This window comes from Poromitra crassiceps (assembly GCF_964638095.1).
Source record: "Poromitra crassiceps genome assembly, chromosome: 13".
NCBI lineage: Eukaryota > Metazoa > Chordata > Actinopteri > Beryciformes > Melamphaidae > Poromitra > Poromitra crassiceps.
In genome coordinates this window covers 21004987-21027884 of record NC_139644.1, presented here as the reverse complement: position 1 = coordinate 21027884, position 22898 = coordinate 21004987, and the positions used below count along the sequence as shown (strand labels likewise).

Here is a 22898-nt window from a genome sequence, read left to right as displayed (position 1 = left end):
GTGAGGTTAAATATTAACTAGACTAACTAAACCTTCCTTCTCTAGATACACCAACCTGACAGGTGACATACTCCTCTCTTCTGGAACTGTATCGTACCTAGGGGCATTTACAGTAGACTACCGTATGGAGTGCCAGCAACAGTGGCACATCCTGTGCCAAGAGAGGAAAATACCGTGCTCGGAGGACTTCACCCTCAGCAATATCCTGGGCAACCAGGTGGCCATCAGGGCATGGCAGATTGCTGGGCTTCCTGTAGACTCCTTCTCCACAGAGAATGGCATCATTGTATCGAACTCCCGTCGCTGGCCCCTTATGATTGACCCCCAGGGTCAAGCCAACAAGTGGATCAAGAACATGGAGAAGGCTAACAAGCTTGCCGTCATCAAGCTCTCCGATGAAAACTACTTGAGAACCTTGGAGAACTCCATCCAGTTTGGCACCCCAGTTCTCTTGGAGAATGTTGGAGAAGAACTGGATGCAGTGCTTGAGCCCGTGTTGCTGAAGCAAACCTTCAAACAGCAAGGCGTGGAGTACATGAAACTAGGAGAGAACATTGTGGAGTATTCCAAAGACTTTTTTTTCTACATGACCACTGGGCTGAGGAACCCTCACTACCTCCCAGAGGTGGCTGTCAAAGTGTGCCTTCTGAACTTCATGATCACCCCTCAAGGCTTAGAGGACCAGCTCTTAGGGATTGTAGCTGCCAAGGAGAAACCTGAACTGGAAGAGAAGAAGAACCAGCTCATTCTGGAGAGTGCCGCCAACAACAAACAGCTAAAGGAGATTGAGGAGAAGATCCTGCAGGTGCTCTCCTCTTCTGAGGGGAACATCCTGGAAGATGAGACAGCCATTAAGATCCTGTCATCCTCCAAGGTCCTCTCTGAGGAAATCTCTGAGAAGCAAAAAATCGCCAGTGTCACCGAAAAGGAGATTGATGACACTCGCATGGGCTACCGTCCTGTGGCAGAGCACTCGTCCATCTTGTTTTTCTGCATCTCAGAACTGGCCAACATCGAGCCTATGTACCAGTACTCCCTGAACTGGTTCATCAACCTCTACCTACATTCCATTGCCCAGAGCCCAAAAAGTGATGACCTGGCTGAAAGGATCAAGAACATTGTTGAACACTTTACGATTAGCATCTACAATAATGTGTGCCGCTCGCTTTTTGAGAAGGACAAACTGCTATTCTCCCTGCTGCTCACTGTAGGCATTATGCAGGGCAAAGGCCAGGTTGATGACCAAGTCTGGCGCTTCCTCCTCACCGGTGGCATTGCTTTGGATAACCCTTTCCCCAACCCTGCCCCTGAGTGGCTTTCTGACAAATCTTGGTCTGAGATTGTTAGGGCCTCCAAGCTTGCAAACCTGGATGGATTCTTTGAGCACGTCCAAGACAACATCTCCAAATGGAAGAAGATCTATGATTCAGGAAAGCCCCATGAGGAGCAGTTGCCTGACCCATGGAGGGTGTTGGCAGGGATGGACCGAATGGTAGTGGTCAGGTGCTTCAGGCCAGATAAGCTGGTGCCAGCAGTGCAGGAGTTCATAGTGGACAACATGGGACCTGCTTACATTGAACCGCCCACCTTTGACCTGGCAGGGAGCTATAGTGACTCCAACTGCTGCTCTGCTCTTATCTTTGTGCTGTCACCAGGATCTGATCCAACTGCAGGTGATTTATCAAAGACGTATAGATCCATTTCACAGCAACCGTTTTGAGGTGGTAAAGCAGGGGTAACCATTACCATTAATGATGGTTCCATTCCATTAGGTGTTCCAGTGCCAGGGCCCTTATTAATGTTATTGGTTACACCTGCTTTACCACCTCAGAACGGTTGCTCTGAAAAGGGCCTATACCCCTCCTAAATTTTAAGTAGGCTTTTATGCATTTTCCTTCTATTAATTGATCATGCTCTTTTCCAGTTTATAATCAGGAATACATGAACAAACAAGATCTCAACTAAACTTTCTAGTTATTCTGACATGTGAAATCTTTGTTCAAAGTCATAGCTGTTTTTACTCTCAAACACCAAAGCCTTCATAACAAAATATTGCATTGGTCCTTCAGGTCTGCTGAAGTTTGCAGATGACCTGGAGATGGGGGGCAGCAAGATCCAAACCATTTCCCTTGGGCAGGGACAGGGCCCCATAGCGGCCCAGATGATCGACAGAGCCATCAAAGAAGGCACCTGGGTGGTGCTGCAGAACTGCCACCTGGCAACCAGTTGGATGCCCACACTGGAGAGGATCTGTGAGGAGGTCATCACCCCAGAGAACACACACCCCAGCTTTAGGTTAGCAGTAATTACAAAATAATGTATGAATGAATAAATGCATGGAGCAGATTTTACTTTGTGAACTGAACTGAAACACGCCACAATTCTAATACTAACATCTTGCATGAAAAACATGTTAAAGATAAGTCAAATTTTGCCTCTATTCCACAGGTTGTGGTTAACCAGTTATCCATCGGACAAGTTCCCTGTCAGTATCCTCCAGAATGGGGTGAAGATGACCAACGAACCTCCTAAAGGAGTGAGAGCCAACCTGCTACGCTCCTACCTGAATGACCCCATCTCTGACCCGGCCTTCTTTAGCAGCTCCAAGAAACAGGCCATTTGGCAGAAGCTCCTGTTTGGTCTCACCTTCTTCCACGCTCTGGTGCAGGAGAGGAGGAACTTTGGACCTCTCGGTGAGACATACAAGTCTTATGTGCTATTTTTCCCCTGTGTAAGATTAAACCTTGTTTTTACACTGGGGCGTTTGAATCTCGTATAAAGTTTATTCAATTTTGAGATTATCTTAAACATTCTTTTATTCTGTTTTTGTGTGTGTGTGTCAGATATATTTAGTTTATTATTGTTTGTTCAAATTAAGCTACAGTGTTGCTCTTTTCTCCATTTCTCTCTCTTTTCTCTATTTCTCATCAGGTTGGAATATCCCCTATGAGTTTAATGAGTCTGACCTGAGGATTAGTATGAGGCAGATCCAGATGTTCCTGGAGGAGTATGATGAGGTACCATTGGAGGCCCTCACATATCTGACAGGTGAGACTTCCATGGTTATTAATGCGACAGGGCACTCATTTACAGTACAGTACAGTGAAATGTGAAATTGAAAGCACAGGATTTGGGTTCAAAATCTAACAAGCAGAGAGAACCTGTCCTGCCACATTGTTATTATTTATTAAATTATTTGTAAGATTAACATATGGTAATATATATGACAAAGCTTTAGCAAAGCCTTTCAATACATTTCACCACATAATCTGCTGGAATATCCCGGAATCTGTTTTGTTCACTGGATCTTTCTCTTTCTCGTCTCAGGTGAGTGCAACTATGGCGGCAGGGTGACAGATGACAAAGACAGGCGTCTGCTGCTGTCTCTCCTGTCTATCTTCTACAGCCGGGAGTTGATAGAGCAGGAGCGCTACCACCTGTGTGTGGGGGATCTGTATTATGTCCCACCTCATGGCCCCTATCAGGTACTGTCAAAGCACCACATGCCTAAATGACGAGACATCAAAGACTGCCAATCCAACTTCATCATCTATGATATTACATAAGGCAGTGGTCCTTGCCTAATGTTGTACGTGTACTGTATAGCACATCAATTCTACAGTTATCATTTCTGATATAGACTTTGAAGACTTTTTTCTATTGTTCTCATTCCAGACTTATGTGAATTACATCCGGAATCTACCAATTAGTGCCGATCCTAGTGTGTTTGGACTTCATAGCAATGCTGACATCACTAAAGACAATCAAGAGACCAATCAGCTGCTGGATGGCGTGCTGCTGACTCTGCCCAGACAATCAGGAGGCGGGGCTAAGTCTCCTCAGGTTAGCCGTACCTATAGTCTGAGGGTATCCAAAATGGCATTTTGACATTTTTGAGTTTACACTTGAAAAATGGCATACAGGCCTGTAATTCATATTGTCTTCTAAATGTGTCTTAGGAAGTGGTAGATGAGCTGGCAGAGGACATCCTGTCCAAGCTGCCAGCAGACTTTGATGTGCAAATGGTGATGGAAAAATACCCAGTCATGTATGAGGAGTCCATGAACACTGTTTTGAGACAGGAAATAATCCGCTTCAACAGGTAATAACAACTCGTGTTCTGTTCAGCAAGTCAATCCTCAAAGTTTCTCTTGAAATTGCACACATATTACCCATGTTAAATTATAAATGCTGTAATAATAATAATACATTTTATTTGTATGGTGCTTTTCAAGATAGCCTACTGAAAGATACTTGACATTAAATAGCATTTGCTAAAAACAGTGTACAAATATGAAGTCAATAAAACCAGGCACTAAAATTACATGGCACAAGCAGTAGCAGTCAATAAAAGTGGCAACAACTCACACACACACACACACACACACACACACACACACACACACACACACACACACACACACACAACGTTCCAATAACTCATGTTCATTTATCGGTCTGTGTGAGGTAGTCATGAAATACTTCACAATGAATATTTTATGAGATCTGTCCCCCCTCCTGTCCTGACAGACTCACTCATGTGCTGCGTGTCAGCTTGGTGAACATCCGCAAGGCTCTGAAGGGCCAGGTTGTTATGTCTGCTGAGCTGGAGAACGTCTTCAGCAGCATGCTGGTGGGCAAGGTGCCCGCTATGTGGGCATCCAAGTCCTACCCCTCCCTCAAGCCAATGGGGAGCTATGTGGTTGATCTCCTGGCCAGGCTACATTTCCTACAGGTTAGAAATAATATCCCCCCCCCCCCCCACACCATATTCATATCTTAGTAAAGGACCATTGAATGGGTGAGCCGTTTGACTATGCTAATAGCTATGTGTGTGTTTGGATGTCTGTTTTGATAGGAGTGGATAGACAAGGGCCCACCTACAGTCTTCTGGCTTTCTGGCTTCTTCTTCCCCCAGTCGTTCCTCACTGGAGTGTCTCAGAATTTTGCCAGGAAGTACACCATCCCCATAGACTACATTGGCTTTGAATTTGAGGCATGCAATGAAAAACAGTTGTTTCTCAACTTCCTCTGTGTTTTTCCCAATCTATCCATTTTTGGAGTGGATTTTCTTACTTTCGGTTGTGTTCCAGGTGACCAAAGAAGAGACCCATGTGGATGAGAAGCCAGAGGATGGGGCCTATGTTAGGGGCCTTTTCCTTGAGGGGGCGTGCTGGGACAGAGAGAAGATGGTCATCGGAGAGTCCCTCCCCAAGATCCTCTTTGACCCTCTTCCCATCATCTGGCTCAAGCCTGGAGAGATGGCCAAGTTCAAACATGAAAACCTCTATGTGTGTCCTGTTTACAAAACCAGCGCCCGTCGAGGAACCCTGTCCACCACAGGCCATTCTACCAACTATGTCCTGCCCATTGAGCTGCCCTCTGACCAGCCGCAGAAGCACTGGATTAACCGAGGAGTGGCCTGCCTCTGCCAGCTGGATGACTAACGTTTTGTTCACACGATACGCCCAAAGCCACGCTGAACGTGAGTGATGCGGATTGCCACGCTAAATGGAGCAGAACCCCACACACACTCACACATTTGACTGTCTACTGCCCACTGGTGGATGTATTGCTTAACAAGTTAACATGATACCAACGTGAAAGACGCATGGAAGTATGTGGGCAGTGACGATTACACCGTTTGAAATGGACACATTTATTTTCGTATGAAAATGGAGTATAATTGGGCCTTTAGAAGCTCCCGTGCTGTCACACTGATGTGCAGCTCCATAGAGACAGGAATCACAAAAGATTGAAAAGTGATGTGGCTGTGTGATGTGATGTGTGATGTGTATCCAGCAGGATTGACTTGGGATGAAGGTAGATTTTCTGGCTGAGAAGAGAACAGAAACCTGCATTACCATGTTAAAAACAAATTTGAGCATGCTCAGACCGGTCTTGGAAGCAATGATATACTGTATGTGAATTCTTAAAGGAGAATATCACTATTTAATTAACTATCAGTTTACTTTTTTCTAATGTCTTAGGACATATCACTACTTTTGAACTTGATAAACCAATATTCTAATTCTATTCTAAATCTACAACAATTTATGGCTAGGAGCTGCTCCATTAATAATAAATGAAAGATTCACCCAGGAAATTCAGGGTAATATTGCTTTAATATTGATTTGCCATGTAAAACTATTTAATTATTGTACTGGGTAATTACATACAGTATATGAATACTTAATATCAAGTTACATCCTTGTTACTCAGGTATAAAAGCAACTTGTTACAGTGCAACCTCTTACTGATTGAATGAATTCGTAGTCAAGGAACAAGTTATAGGCGGTATGAAACAATGAAAACCTATTATGTTTTTGCACTCTGATGCACTTTGCTCAACAAATCTATTTTTCTATTCTATTTTTCTTCAGAATCACTTTAGAAGAGCATTGTTTATTATAACAATTTATTACACAGGGGTAATATGTAAACTCAACATAATGTAATACAACTTGGTGTCAACACAGACATCGTTCCACAAAAACAGTACAAAGAAATGGAAGTAAAAGACTTGTTTTCTGTAGTTTACATAAGAAATGTTGTTTACAGTGTCCTGAAGATCTGTACAATCAAAATAAATGACTTTTCCCTGTACAGTAGATTCTCTCACATGTTAAACTGAGCGCTCATATCAAACCAAACCCCACTTGATAAGACTGTCCTATAGAATGATCGGGGTGCTAAAGTACAATAAATTTTTCCTTTCTAATTGAGACATGGAAAATGGTCAAAAATCTAAATTGAAGAATGAAAAACAGTCAAGAAAATTGAAGCTGAAAACCAATTTTCAAACATAATCGAAAAACACAAAAACAACCCAAGTCTGGTCCGAGTATAAAGTGTATTTGTGTTTTTAATTCGTAGTCACATAAGGAGAATGCGCATATTTGATTTCTCATTGTCTTGAGTGAAGGACGCTAAAAGCAATATGACCCTCCTAAATTTTCAAGTTTGAATTGAAAATACTCCCAGAGGTGGTGGGCGTGTTTTAGCAGCCTGGGTGCGTTCAATGTTAGCCAGGTGAAGTTTTAGTATACTTTATACCCGGACCAAATACCCTACTATTTTATGTATTTGTTCATATTAATTTATGAATTTCGTCACTTACACTTCACAGTTTACATGCTATTACACAGTTTGGCCTGTAGATTGTGCTCTGTGCTTGCATGAAAGCGTGTGGACATTCTTTGCTTGCATTGGCTTGGGGTCCTAAAGGCTAACCATGCGTCACTATGTCTCACGTGGTCATCGTCGTCAATGTCAGCTAACTTCCAGTGAGGGAGGGTCTGAATCACAAGAGACTTCCGGCGAGGTTGAATTAAACAAACCTTATGTATTCATAGGAGTGTGCCAATTGAAATAATGCACTGGGTTCCACACCTTCAAATTCAAGGACTTTTTTATATATTTTATTTTCAATTTCTTGACCACTTGTGATCGGATCACTCAAGACGCATGTTAATACCAGGTCTGACCAGGCCCTATATGGTAGAATACTGCTTGCTTAAATACAATGGCCCCATCTATCGCAGCATCACTTCCAGGGAAGAACTCAAGTACAAAGTAACATTTGTTTTGTAGGCATAAACAAAAGTAACATAAAAGGGGAATTTCCTCATTTTGATTGGAATGAGGTTCAGCCAACTACTGCTGATGTCATACATAATCGTGTTCAGTATAGCTTGACACTCCCACAACTCCCCAAGATTTTTTTATCTAAAATAGTACAGTAGCCAGCCAGACAGAGGCCAGTAGGCAGCTATTTAGCCGGCAACTGGCACTTGTGGAACCCATATGCATTCAGGGTTGTCCTGAACTCAAATATATCAGGCCTTTGTGTGTTTTTCTTAGGAGGAGGGGGGACACCACGTAGCAATTACGTTTATGGCACCCAAATGGCCAGCAGCGGTGCTGGTTTCTTTCTCTCGTGATGTATGGATTATCATGTGTTTCTTCAAGTCTACTTTATAACCATAAGCTTTACCACAGACTGAGCAATCAAATTGTTTCTCGCCTGTGTGGACTCTCATGTGTGTCTTCAAGTGCACTTTTTGACCAAAACCTTTACCACAGACTTCGCAAATAAATGGTTTCTCACCAGTGTGGACTCTTATGTGTCTCTTTAAGTATTGTTGACAAACAAAACCTTTATCACAAAATGAGCACTTAAATTCTTTCTCATCTGTGTGGACTATCATGTGTGTGTCCAAGGATACTTTATGACCAAAACTTATACCACAGACCGAACAATTAAATGGTTTCTGTCCTGTGTGGGTTATCATGTGTTTCTTCAAGTCTGCTCTATGAGCAGAACCTTTACCACAGACTGAGCAATGAAATAGTTTCTCACCTGTGTGAACTATCATGTGTCTCTTCAAGGATCCTTTTTGACCAAAGCCTTTACCACAGACTGAGCAAGTAAATGGTTTCTCTCCTCCTGTGTGGATTATCATGTGGATCTTTAAGTGTCCCTTTTGACTAAAACCTTTACCACAGACTGAGCAAATAAATTGTCTCTCTCCTGTGTGGATTATCATGTGTTGCTTCATGTGTGTTTCACGACCAAAACCTTTACCACAGACTGAGCAAATTAATGGTTTCTGGGTTGTGGGCTTTACGTCCTCCTGGTCCAGACTGGGACTCCACTCCTGCTGCTCAGCGGGAACGGGTTTTGTAATGGCCTTGGCCTTGGTGATATCAGCCTCCTCCAACCCTTGAAACTGCTCTCCCTCGTGACTGGTCCAGTCGAGTTCCTCTTTAATGTGTGGGGGCTCTGGGTCCTCCTGAAGCTGCTCATTCTCCTGACTGGTCCAGAGTTCTTCCTGTTCCTGTTTAATGTGTGGGGGCTCTGGGTCCTCCTGGTCCAGACTGGGGCTCCACTCCTGCTGCTCAGCGAGAACAATATCCCCAAAGACCGACAGCTGCTGGACGTCTGGAGGCAGGGCTTCTCTGTGTATCCGCACAGCGTCTAGCAGCGTTCGTTGTCGGTCGATCTCCTCCTTAGAACGAGTAGCTTCCTCCTCGTACTCTGCTATCGTTCTTTCAAACAGCCCAAATATCTCTTCAACAGCCGCAGTTAGTCGCTGCTTCACCAACGCTCTAAGCTTCTGGACTTTAGGCATCTTCTGGGCTGTAGACATTTTCATTTTACACAATGAGGGGAACTTTTCCTCCTGAATTACTGGCCTTATCCTTCAAACATCCAATAGCTTTACAGCTAACGTACAGCAGCTAAACAATTAATCTGAGTCCAGACTGAGAGAGGAGCTTCTTCTTCCTCCTCCTCCCCCCAGGGTTAAACGGAGCCCCGGTTCCAGTTAATCGTGACAATATCGGCACATGCGAGCCTTCTATTTGTAAATTAAACGAAATGTGGCGATGAGTTGTCAGACTGCAGCAAGGACGGAGTCGCCTTGTTGCGCACACTCCTGCGCACACTTCGTAACGTGAGTCACGCATGCGCACTGTCGCCCGGACACGTTTCCCCTCCCCCCGTGGATTATTTGTTGTACAATTTGTATTTATGATTTGCTATGTTGTCATGTAGAAGCTTGTATTTTTGCATTATGATAATAAAATAAAATAAATGCAACTACCATGACAGCTACCTACCAGCTCTCTCGACAGTGACAACTGCGCATGCGCGACTCAACGTCACTTTTTGTGATGTCGCGCAAGATGGCGGACGGTGTATACGAACTATGCAAACGTTCTTGAAAGAAGTAAGTTGAAACTAATAAGAATAAGAAAGGAGTAAGTTAGCAGCATATTGTTTCCCGACTAGGCTATAGACGCGTTTCATGGAATTGTCAGTTCTGTCCTAGGAGTCCTGACTGGCAGTAATGTATTAGCAAACACTGCAACAGGAAGTGAGCTGTTCAATTTATAATGTTTATGTTGTCAAGTTAAAACCATCTATATCTTCCAGAAGCCTCCGCTTAACTCAGAGGAAGAAGAAGAAGCTCCTCTCTCTGGACTCAGATGATTAGCTATTGGAGCTTTGAAGGATACATTTGGTCAGTAAATAGTGCAAGAGGAAAAGTTCCTGTCACTGTGTGAACATGTCTAAAGTCCAGAAGCTGTTGATGAAGCAGCGACTAACTGCAGCTGTTGAAGAGATATTTGGGCTGTTTGAAAGAACAATAGCAGAGTACGAGGAGGAAGCTACTCGTTCAAAAGAGGAGATCGACCGACAACGAAAACTGCTGGACGTTGTGCGGTTACACAGAGAAGCCTTGCCTCCAGACCTCCAGCAGCTGTTGGTCTTTGGGGAGATTGTTCTCGCTGAGCAGCAGGAGTGGAGCCCCAGTCTGGACCAGGAGGACCCAGAGCCCCCACACATTAAACAGGAACAGGAGGAACTCTGGACGAGTCAGGAGGATGAGCAGCTTCAGGAGGACCAATGGGAGGACCCAGAGCCCCCACACATTAAAGAGGAACTCTGGACCAGTCATGAGGGAGAGCCATTTCAAGGGTTGGAGGAGGCTGATATCAGCAAGTTCCCATTCACTGATGACCCTGTGAAGAGTGAATATGAGGAAGCAAAACCTCAGTCCTCACAGCTTCATCAAAGCCACCCTGAGGAGAACAGAGAGGCAGAGCCTCTAGCCAGCAGCTCAACTGAACAAATGAAAGCAGATGGAGGGGACTGTGGAGTATCAGAACCAGCCAGGAACTTATATCCAACTAGTCATTTACAACCAACTAGATATGGAAAGACTTCAGCCTCTTCTGATCCTGAGACTGAAGAAGACAGTCATGATGAATGGATGGAAACTAGTGACCCCCAGGCAGGTTTAGACTCACAGAACAACAGTGAAGTTCTTACGAATAAAGACTTTAGTTGCTCAATTTGTGGTAAACGATTTGGTAGAAAAGCACACTTGAAGACACACATCATAATCCACACAGGCGAAAAACCATTTATTTGCTCAGTCTGTCATAAAGGTTTTAGTCAAAACGGACACTTGAAGAGACATATGATAATCCACACAGGAGAGAAACAGTTTCATTGTTCAGTTTGTGGTAAAGGGTTCTATCAAAAAGAACACTTGAAGACACACGTGACAATCCACTCAGGTGAGAGACCATTTATTTGCTCAGTCTGCGGTAAAGGTTTTGGTCAAAAAGGAGACTTGAATACACACATGATAATCCACACAGGAGAGAAACAATTTCATTGCTCAGTTTGTGGTAGAGGTTTTTGTCAAAAAGTACACTTGAAGACGCACATGATAGTCCACACAGGTGAGAGACCATTTATTTGCTTAGTCTGCGGTAAAGGTTTTGGTCTTAAAGGAGACTTAAAGAAACACGTGCTGATCCACACAGGAGACTAAACTTTTAATTGTTCAGTCTGTAGTAAAGTTTTAGTCAAAATGGAAACAATTAATCACATGAAAGAGAAAACACAAGGGTGTTTGTGTGTAGTATGGTATAAGATGTATATACTGTATGATAATGGATCACCCACCCCTATTGGGGGCAATACAAATGTTATGATGACAAAGCATTTGACATGGCTAAGGCAAAATACCTGCCGTCATATCACTGATTAAGCCGGTGTAGCTAGAATAGCAAAAAGGTTAAATGTTTCAGCCCGTAGAGAGCAATGCAACAATGATTTTCTGCACATAGAAGTGGATGTTGGGCCTAATTTAAAAATGTTTGAATTATGTACAACTGCTGTTCACTGTGCAGAAGTCATATCATGACCATTCTTACAAAAAGCATGATTTAGTGGTGATTCATTCTTTACTGGACTGACTGCTCACCACAGGTCCCTCTATAGCCGGCCCGTAACCATACATGATGACACACTGATCAAATGCACACAGACGATAATCAAGACTGGAGATATCAATAGTCTCCTTCTTGACCATACTATGATTTCATTACCCCTTTCCCCCTTTTTGTGTATGGGAGATCCTTTGTCCTGTTTGTCAGTACCGGTATGTACTTTGGAACCCGGTCAGTTCTCAATATGTACTCACAACAAGGGCTTTGATACTAATTTCAAGTCAAGTTTATTTGTATAGCCCTAATTCACAAGCATGTCTCAGAGGGCTTTACAGAGACTATCTAACTAAATCTAGCTAAACACTAACAATAATAATAAACATGATTGAACAATCTTATATTGGAGAGAGACAGAGGGAGTGGGGGGAGAGAAGGGAGAGAGCAGGGGAGGGGAGCGAGACAAGTGAGAGAGCAGAAAAGGGTATACTGGGGCTGGACGATAGGTTGAAATCAATATCACGATAGTCACAGGGGTCAGTTTCGAAACATACCAATGTATATCACAATATGGTTCTTATAAAAAAAACTAATCTGCAGCCTATTCTGCCCTGTCCTAACCTACTCTAATCTAATCTTAGCCTGAACACTATAAAATCCATTAATTCTTCATCCTTCATCCTCATTCTGAACTCTAATTCAGTCAATCTGTACACCTTTATTCTACGTTACTGGCAGCTAATGGGGATCCAAATAAACCTCTGAACTCTGTTCATTTTGAAACTGCCTGGAGATATACTGTAGACAGTTTCACCAGAATTCTGTTGCTACGGAACAGTTTGTACTCAAGTTGATTTCCTGTCAGTTATTATACTAGCAAGCACTGCAACAGGAAGTAGGGCTAAGGCCAATTTAGAATGTTTATGTTGTCAAGTTGAAATGGTCTATAATAGGGGTGGGCAAAAAAAAAATCTTAACGGCCATACTGACTTACATCAAGTAAACGAAGGGCCACACATTGGAGATTATACCTGCCAACACTCCTGATTTTTGCGGGAGTCTCCCTATTTTTAACCCTCTTTCCCATTGTGATTGGTAATTTCGTGTTAGTCTCCTGATATAATAGTGATACAAATCCAATGGCTGTAGCAGATACGATTTATTAACATCATTCTGCCTTTTATTGAGTTTTCGGGGGTCGTTTTGTTTTTCTTTGAGTCTGGCCCTTGGGCCGCATTTTGCCCATGTGTGCTCGACTAGAGCACACATGGGCAAATTGCGGCCCCAGGCCTGCTTTTTGCGCCAGACCCCAGGGCATCAAGAAATGACTGTAGAACAGTCATTTCTTACACATGAGATTACTTTTAGCCTTGTCATAAAGATTATTGAAAGATATTCCATATTCCAGACTGAAATGTTAGAACAGAAGTGGAGTATTGGCCAGAATGACATGAACATTTGGACACTTATTCAGCGGGTATCTTGCATGTTGCGTTCAGCTGCAGTGTAATTTTGTATTTTTTATTATTATTATTATTTTTGCAATTCCATCGCGGGCCATACAGGGGGCGCCCATGTGTAGTCTATAATGAGCACAGCTACTTTGCTTTTCTCATTTATTTTATACATCAGTCATAGAAAACCTTCAACAACCATCAGTAGGTCCAGCCTTTTTCACTTCCCACCCAATTCACCCATGTTGTGTCTAAAAGGCAGGAAGTAACACAGGTGCAAGCAAAACATTAACCCCGACACTGGATCACCTAAATGAATTGGAAGTTGGAAACGCTCATTAATGTTCTGTTTGCACCTGTGTTACTTCCTGCTTTTTAAACACAAAATGGGTGAATTGGGTGGGAAGTGAAAAAGGCTAATGCCAGCTTGCTCATCTCCTCTGTCAAGAAGAGACTGCTGTACTATGGAATACTGTTTTGTCTTTGCTGCCATCTAGTGTTTGTTTCCAAGTCCTGGTCATGGAGTCCATGCAGTACCAACCCCACATACTGAACTCTGGATATTTTGCTGGACAGAGGTTGCCTGATTCCAGTAGAAGCTGGCCTGCAGCAGTGTCCCTTTGACATGCTGAATCTGCGCAGTTTGGGTGGGAGGCAGCTCTGGAGGGACTTGGTAGCTGTTGATTGAAAAAGCAGACAGTACCTCCATGTGAATCTCTGATCTCCATTCTCAGATTTGTGACTCTGGAAGAAATAGGACACTATATCGATGGGGGGACTCGTCTTTCTGCTGAAATGGAAGAAACTGTTGGAATCATCACAGAGGAAAGAGACAAGCCAATAAGAGAAGGCCAGTTCCATTTTTAACCATTAGGTGTCAGGCTTCACCAAACATTTGGGTGTGGGTGTAGTTACACTCTGGGGACATTGGACATGAATCAGATCCATGTATACAATGATTATCATTTTAATTTATCTCAATTGTTTCTGCTATGTAAGTACTGTGCTTTTTTTTTTCTTTTTTCTTCTTCTTTTATAGACCAACATTATGTTTTGTATGTATGCTTCTTGAGAAACATTGAATAATAAAAAAGAAAAGACAAAAAGAATGAAAAATCAGACAGTGTTTCTTGACTAAATATTGAGTGGGCGCCTTGCTGCGTCTCCCTGGTTGGTTTAATGGTTTTAACAGCTAACTCTTCCTCTTAAAGGGATAGTTCTGATTTTTGGAACCCTAGCCCCTACTTGCCAATGATGATATTGATTGGTGGTGGATGCCTTTCTTAGCATAATCCATGCTGTTGCTCATACATGCTCCAGATAGTTAGCCACAAACCAATACAAGGTCAATGGGGTCACGCTCCTGTCTGTGCAAGCTGACTGAGACTCACTGAAATGTACTTTGTGTGCACTGTGTGTGTGTGTGTGTGTGTGTGTGTGTGTGTGTGTGTGTGTGTGTGTGTGTGTTTGTGTGTGTGTCCACTGTGGAGGCACAGACAAGCGCATGACCCCATTGACCTTGTATTGGTTTGTGGCTAACTATCTGGAGCCAGTGTTACGGTTGGGGTTCTTTGAATGTGTGTTATCTTTAATTAGGCTTTAACTTTACTTTACACAGTAGTCAAAGACCACCATAAATTGAAACATGTTTTGTTCGGTTTGGGCTTATTGTTAGCATTTAGCATGACCATGACATTAGCAATGAGGACAGGCTCATCATGGCGATGTCCCACCTCATCACTCCGTTGCTTCACTGGGCCACCACAAGCAAGAGAGCACTTGTCTTGATCAGCTGTTTTGGGCGATCAGTTGTGTTTGTGGTGCGTTCCTCACGAGCAGCGTCGCTTCATCGGCAACCGGAGGACACAGCTACGAACTCACACTTGCACGCTGACAAAAATAGATGGGTTTGGTTCACTGTTAAAAGAGAGTCAATAGTTCATCATTAGGGCATTTTCCTCTCTTCTGAGTCCCATTTGGCTTTTGCCTTTCAGCGACGCTGCCGCCAAACATTCCCCACAAGCTTCACAATCCCATTCATAGAAGCATCCCTTACTTCCTGCTTCTGTCATGGAGAAATAAGGTCAGGCAGGCCCGCCCTCTAGTCAGGTCAGCGAATCACAACAGCCCAAACACATGCCACACGAATATGCACAAAATGGCACTGATTGACAGTTAAATTAACTACCGTAATGTGAATATGAATATTAATTGACGTGCCTGATCGACTATCATAACAGCTGTTTCTAATCAGCCACTATACTAACCAATGAGAGCTACACATGATTCGACTGTAACACTAGTATGAGGAACAACATTGATTTTGCTGAGAAAGGACTCTACCGATCAACACCATCATTGGTAAGTAGCAAACAGGGCTAGGGTTCCAAAAATCAGAACTATCCCTTTAAAGCCATTAGACTTTTTTTGTCCATTCTCTGGTTGTATTTGCTGTAGATTAGCGTGGGCTACTGGACTCATACCGGGCTAACTGCTTTATTGTGGTCATGAGTCAACATATACGTTTATTTACGAAGCCGCGTTCCTTCATCGCCTGGTGACACATCACCTACAGGAAGTCATGTGACCTGTGGAGCATGCTTTAAAGGACACCCTGACACCCTCTGGCTTCACAACCAGAACCAGATCCAGGCCGAAACATCACCAGACCAGGACCAGACGAGAACCAGGGAAGCAGAAGATACCAGAGCTGACAGTAGGCTACGGGGTTCTTTCTCTCTATGCTTGTGCTTGTTGTTATCAGATGTGGGAAAAGTATTACAATTTCCTTCTCAAGTAGTGGTAGAAGTATTGCTTGCTGATATTTTAAACGTAAAAGTGCTGCGGTAAAAATCCACTGAGGTAAAAGTAAAAAGCTTTCAAATGTATTCGAGTAAAAGTTACGGAGTTACATTTAATAAAACAGAACGTTATTCGCTTTGATCTTTTCCATTCAGTTCTTAAAGGATTATTAGAAGACGGAGTTAAACTCTGTTACAGTAATTGGAAATTTTTGAAATGACAAAATAAGTGCACAAAGTAAAGCCGATTATGCTTCTCAGCTGACTGTCCATTCACTACTTTTTTTTAAATCTGTATTGGATGTGATTTATTTAAAATTGAGTTCAGTCCATATTTTCAGGCGAGAGATACTTAAAGGTCAATTTAATGTAAAACAAGATTTCTGCCCCTTTGATTATAAAGGACTTGGACGTGCTATATAAGCATCATGGAAGTCTCAAAACACCATGGTCCCCAGATAAAGCCACACTAGCCATGTAAGGAAAAAATGCCTCTAAGTGAGTTGTTTTGACTTCCGTGATTTTGTGACATCACAACGTAACACTTATTTAATTTGCCTGCTTACAGCGCTGCCCCCACCAACTGAATGCAGAAGACATTCCTTGTCTGTAGCATAGCTGTGTAGAATGGGGGGAAAAATCCAGAAAACGATCAACTGCACCAATCCTAACAGATCAACTTATCAGAGGTCCCGCCCCCTTCAAAATGTTGCATACTTCATGAGGGGAGACAGAGTGGATTGAGAAGTCCAACAGAATTCATAACCTTGTTTTAAATAGTCATGAGACATGTTTTAAACAGTTAAAATAGCATTAAATGGGACCTGACTTAAAAAAAATACAAGTACACAAAAAAAAGCTACTCAATTAAGTAATGTGAGTAAGTGTAATTAGTTCTTCCACCATTGCTTGTTATTCTGTCCCATCGTTGTTCTTCAATTAACACTTGTGATCATTGTCCCTATAGGGATGAGGTCCGTGTGGTGTTGCAGTGTGCTGGTCCTGTTGGTGTTGGTCCTGTCCGGTCCGGCCGTCGCCTCCCAGCCCGACGGAGACCAGTATCAGAACGAAAACCAGGACCACAATCTGGACCTAGAGCTGCGGCACCACAGACTGCTGCAGCGAGCTCGCAACGCCGGCCTCATGTCACAGGTTAGAGAGCTACCAGTGTGTTTTATAACATTGAGTATGTTTACATGCACACTAATTCCACCAGTATCCTGAATAGTGTGGATTCCACTATAGGCAACCTTTCCATCAGGAGAAGACGATGTTTCGTATGCCCTTGATTGCTGAACACATTTTCATTTGTCAATGCCTGAATTTGTTTGATGAAGCTATCATTGTGCTGCCTTTCTTCTGTTTCTACAGGCACTTGCAGTGTCTAATTTGCTCATAATCTTCTTCAAAAATATTTGGATCTTTCATTGTTGCCCTACTTAAATCCAAATAAAAGTACAATATTTAAAAATGTGTGTGTGTGTGTGTGTGTGTGTGTGTGTGTGTGTGTGTGTGTGTGTGTGTGTGTGTGTGTGCGTCTGCGTGCGTGCGTGTGTGTGTGTGTTTGAAGGAGTGGAGAAAGCGTGCGGTGGAGGACCTGCTCTCCCAGCTCTCTCTGCCAGAGGGCGACGCCCAGCAGGAGGTGGAGGTGGTTTCCATGGCGACGGGGCGAAGGATGGAGATGGAGCGCTCGGTCGACCCCCCCACCAGCCTCGCCAACCGAGACCGCAAGGACGGCTGCAAGAACTTCTACTGGAAGGGTTTCACCAAGTGCTAGACCTCCCCTGCCCGCCCCCAGGTACTTCACCTCCTGTTTGAAGTAGCATAGAGCCCTAGACCACTTTCAACATATTAAGTACATGTTTTTTCCATCTTAGAAATCTAGCCAAACTCATATCTGTTGTGTCACAAGCCAAGTCGGAGATGATTATTCATGCCTTTGTATCATCTTTCCTAAACTATTTTAATTCCCTTTTCACCTGTCTTAGTCATCCCTCCAGAACACTGCTGCAATGCTGTTGACTAGGTCACATCCATAGACTGTATAAATATATGGACGAAATATCTCGAGGTTGGCATTTTCACCGTCGCCATCTTGGTTATTTGGAGCCCGAAGTGATGTGAATTTGGACGAGAAGAGCCGCACCGCGGCCTGCTATTGGTCCGTGATCGGCGAGCTGTGCGATCACTGGACAGGCGATCTGTCAATCACGCCACAAAACATAGTGTCTATTTTAATTGAAATGGGACCAATATCATTTCCAAAATGACCATCATAGTGTATTGAAGAAAACTTGAAACTGGCGATTGAGATGATAAACTCATTAGAAAAGTGTTTGCTGGGGCCATAAATCAAGTGAGAAGTATGGTCATTTTCCCATTCACTTCCATGTAATCAGACTGCATTTTGCAGCCAGTGCAGTCGACCCCTGCAGGCCATTCGAAAGAATGCAGGTTTAAGTTACTTCAGCATGGGCTTCACAAACAGAGCTACGAGCTAGCTCCTTGGTCACATCACAACCATCTCAGCCTCTTTACATTGGCTTCCTAGCAAGTTTCTGATTCAATTGACGGTGTACATCTCTACATACCAGCAGGTCACTTAGATCTTCTGACCAGGGCTTACTGCTTGTCCCTCGCTCTAGGCTCAAAACAAAAAGTGATGGAGCCTTTGAAATGGTGGCACCTAAACTGTGGAACGCCCTTCTACTGGACTTAAAGGACGGCTTTTCCGTGGGGAATATGAAATTTATATTAAATCTCACGCCCCTAAGGTTTTCGAATCCGTTGAAATTTTTGAAATTGGTTGTTTACAGCCAGAGATATCAACCATCTCTCACATTATTTCCATGATGCTCTGACGCAAGTCCAGCCTTGCGGAAGTCGAGCACCTATGAACTACACTACTTGTGGGCCTGTGCTGCCATGGTCCCGCCTCTAGAGGTCCTCCACGCCCCTTCAGAGGTCTTGAACAAAAACAAAAGGCAGCCATCTTTTTCAACCGCATAGCCTATGGTAGCTAATATTAGCTTTCCATAGTTCCTTGCAAAGAGACCATATCTCGGGAACGGAAGCACGTACCGACACGGGACTGGCGGCATTGGAAAGCTCGTCAAATTTTACATCTAGTAGTAGGTGCGTTGAAGTAACGAAATCAACGCTGAGCAATGTACCCGTTTTTACACATTTTTACATGAAATAGTTACATCAGATGCGCGTAACTCCTTGGAAAATGCCTTAAAATGCATGGAAAGTTTTTTATGAAGACATCTCCCGACATATATACTTCGGTTTAAATTTGGTGCAATTTGGAGGCAATTTTATTTTCGATTTTTTCTTCTTCTCATAATGTTTTACTGTCGAAGCCTTCTTCTTCTTCTTCTTTGAGTTTTATGGCGGTTGGCAAACATATATGTGCATTACCGCCACCTACTGGAGTTTGATATCAGCCAAATGCCTGAGGGGTGGGCGTGGAATCTAAGGCCACGCGAGCCCAGTGCATTGTGGGAAATGTAGGATTTCGAGTCCCCGCACCCTCCCCTCCACCACCACCCCCCACACACAGAGTGGATTTCTGTTGATATCTCTGGCTGTGAAGAAGCAATTTCAAAAATTTCAACGGATTCGAAAACCTTAGGGGCGTGAGATTTAATATATATTTATATTCCCCATGGGAAAGCCATCCTTTAAGATCTGCAGTCTCTGTTGACACTTAAAAAGCAGCTAAAGACTCATCTGTTCAGACTGGTCTTTGTCTAGCTAGCCTATATTTCTGTTTTTATGTCCTTTGTTTTTATGTTTTGTTTCTTAGTATTTGATGTTCTTATTTCAACTATTTTACTCCTGTCAAGAACTTTGTGACTCTGTTTTGTGAAAGGTGCTATATAAATAAACTTTACTTATACGCACTTGCTCCCTTTGTGTCTGGCCCCTCCTTGTTGTTCTGCTCCTATTAGCTGTGACCACGCCTGCACCAGACGAACCAACCAATCCCAGAACACCTGATCCCTACCCAACCGGCTCGACCGACCAATCAGGAACCTGCTGGCTAGCTACTGGGAGCAGAGCAGTGTTCCATGTCTCATCAATTTAATTATCAATTAAAGAGAAATATCAATCAAGCTCCTGGCTCCGCCTCCTGTCTGTCCATTATTACTGTAGCAGCAGAGAACAGAGCAGAGATATACAGTATTATACACCCCCCCCCCTCTCTCTCTCTCACACACACACACACACACACACACACACACACACACACACACACACACACACACACACACACACACACACACACACACACTGTCTCTCTCTCTCCCCCTCACACACACACTCACTCTTTCTCTCTCACACACATACACATACACCTTTTTATCTCTCACTCACTCACACACACACACACACACACACACACACACACACACACACACACACACACACACACACAGGTGTCTCTTCTGTACTAGCAGTAGTAGTTTTGCTATTACCAGAGTTATTTAAATATAGATAGAGAGACACCCCACCCCAGGCTCTTCCAGTAATAAGAAATTATATTCTCTGCTGGGTCTTCTAAATGGCCATGGTCACCTCTCCCCTTGAAGTGTTGTGAGAGAGAGCCTGGTGATGTGAGGTTAGTGCTGACCTAGCAAGCTAACGAGCTAGAGATCGTGAGTTTCCAAACTCGATCCACACACATCACACATAAACACAGAGCTGTCCATTGTTAGCTCAATCTAGTTGTATATTTTTTCCAACCACAGATTCAGCTACTACATGAACAAACTTCACATGTAGCTTTAGCTCATCGTTCCCTGCTAACATGAGATCCTGTTGCCAAATCTCGCGACAGTGTGTTGTTGAGACAGAGACAGCTTGAACAAAGTTAATTTTCTCCTCATCTGTCTGTCTGAAAAAATGCCATTTTAGTGTCGGAATGTTCAGAAGATACGTGGCTTGCGGTAGGGCCCAACATTTATTTGATTATTATGGGGCAATAGAATAATCTGAGATCATGTTCACTTCTCCCATTGACTCCAATATACTCAGGACCTGCTGCTAATCTCCTAAAATGTGTGTGTGTGTGTGTGTGTGTGTGTGTGTGTGTGTGTGTGTGTGTGTGTGTGTGTGTGTGTGTGTGTGTGTGTGTGTGTGTGTGTGTGTGTGTGTGTGTGTGTGTGTGTGTGTGTGGGAGGGGGGGGGGGGGGCAGTGGCGAAGACCATGTGACACAGATACAGGAAGTGACTGGAAGTTGAGGTGTCTCTATCTATATTTAAAGGTATTACTTATAGTATTACAGTATTAAATATTGTCCAGTAGGCAACTCACAAAACAGACCTCTGATGATGATGATACTTTATTGACAGATGAAGACCAAAATCCAGACAGGACATAAAGATACAGTAGAAGGTTACACTCACAGTAGACAATAGTCAAGTCTTCAATGTATATTTGATCTGGGATTAAGCTATGTTCCCAAATTTGACTTAGCACACACACACACACACACACACACACACACACACACACACACACACACACGTCCTCAGAGGCCATCCAGTCTCCCTGCAGACTCAGTCTATTTGCCTGGCAGCCTTGTGACACAGTACCTTATCCAGGCTGACACCACCTTGCAACATTATAATGTATTCAGTCAGTAACCTACTTAGACAACAGAGGAAGTCTCCAAACTGCACCAGGTGTCCAAGGGAATAGCTTCCTTTAAACTGAGGCTATTTCATGTTGATGGATATGTTTCCAAAACCTTTTTTCACTGCTGGGACGTGTTCTGAAATGTATGGGCTCGGCCTGCTCACCGTGAAACCAAAATAGAGAACTCTTGCCTCTTGCATGGTGCCACCCTCCCCTTCTTCCTCTCATCCTTTCCCAGACTCCAAGGCAAGAGTCTGAGCCCTCATCCTGATTGGACCTTGCTGCTCCATCACCACACTGCACTCACCTGTCAGGACTAATGTCATTATTAGGGGAGGAGCCACTCGGGGTGCGCCCACGGCATGCTGATCGACACATGGAGAGGCTCAGGGTGGCTCGCGGGGAAGAACAGACAACCCGCCTTGTAACATCTCCACAGTGTCAAAGCTGATGATCAATAATGCCTGCATCCGACAGCATTAAGCCCCATCGGGATATTGATCGGGACATTGCTGACTTGGGCCCTCAGGAGTGCTGAGTAGCACTTTGCAGCCACAAGGTGTCTCACCACTCCTGTGGTCACACCCGCCTGAATGTGGTTGATGTTGATGCTCAGCTCCTCTCTCCCAGCTCTCCACACACTGAATGCACAGATAGTTTAAGAGCTGGGAAGAAGATATGCAGAGAGGCTGATTCGATTTGGGGCCAAACACTGAGACACTGCTGCTTGCATCTGATCACAAAAGGTGTGCAAGTCATTTGCTTCCCCTCGAGCCACCAAAACAAGCTAACTTCCACATACTGATAATAAATGTGGAAAACACCATGTGAGTTGCCATGCCTTTTGTATTGGCTGCATTAGCGTTTGTATTAGCTTTTACAATGCAGAGGTCATGCTGCCCTCAGCCCCTCCTGCTACAGAAGCTGAAGAATACAGGTCAGGTGATATCTTTTTATCGACACAAGCTCATATTTTTTATGAGCTGACTGTGCTGGGAAGTGACAACAATGAGCCACAAGCAGGGCCGACGGTTCCTGCGAAGCACGCTGCACAATAGGCAGCATAAACAGACATTTCCTCTGGACTCCTACCGTTCCAGCACCACAAGACTGCTCAACACAGGGCGATAAACAGTCAGAAATAAGCAAATGTTTGAAATATCCTATATGCTCCAAATATGTGGAGCATCTTGCACAAATATCCCCTCATGACAAAGCACTCCAATATTCCTATCAGATTCTTACGTG

The 22898-nt window shown here is 43.6% G+C and overlaps 1 protein-coding gene and 1 pseudogene across 2 annotated transcripts in view; both read left to right on the top strand.

The window, feature by feature from the left end:
• The window catches only part of dnah3 (dynein axonemal heavy chain 3), a gene marked incomplete at its 5' end in the record, with an annotated part of 28140 nt that extends 22355 nt beyond the window's left edge, over positions 1 to 5785 (top strand). The window contains 10 exons of the mRNA XM_083649972.1: positions 46 to 1673; positions 2070 to 2295; positions 2449 to 2693; positions 2932 to 3048; positions 3328 to 3485; positions 3676 to 3843; positions 3960 to 4102; positions 4531 to 4735; positions 4859 to 4996; positions 5094 to 5785. Coding sequence (XP_083506098.1) covers positions 46 to 1673; positions 2070 to 2295; positions 2449 to 2693; positions 2932 to 3048; positions 3328 to 3485; positions 3676 to 3843; positions 3960 to 4102; positions 4531 to 4735; positions 4859 to 4996; positions 5094 to 5447 — 3382 coding nt within the window. The 3' untranslated portion in view covers positions 5448 to 5785. The remainder of the gene's footprint in view (positions 1 to 45; positions 1674 to 2069; positions 2296 to 2448; positions 2694 to 2931; positions 3049 to 3327; positions 3486 to 3675; positions 3844 to 3959; positions 4103 to 4530; positions 4736 to 4858; positions 4997 to 5093) is intronic.
• Positions 5786 to 16972: 11187 nt separating this feature from the next.
• On the top strand, positions 16973 to 17780 carry LOC310788414 (somatostatin-2 pseudogene; annotated as a pseudogene). The gene is made up of 2 exons: positions 16973 to 17155; positions 17574 to 17780. The product of its transcript is annotated as a somatostatin-2 pseudogene (transcript).
• The last annotated feature ends 5118 nt before the right edge of the window (positions 17781 to 22898 follow it).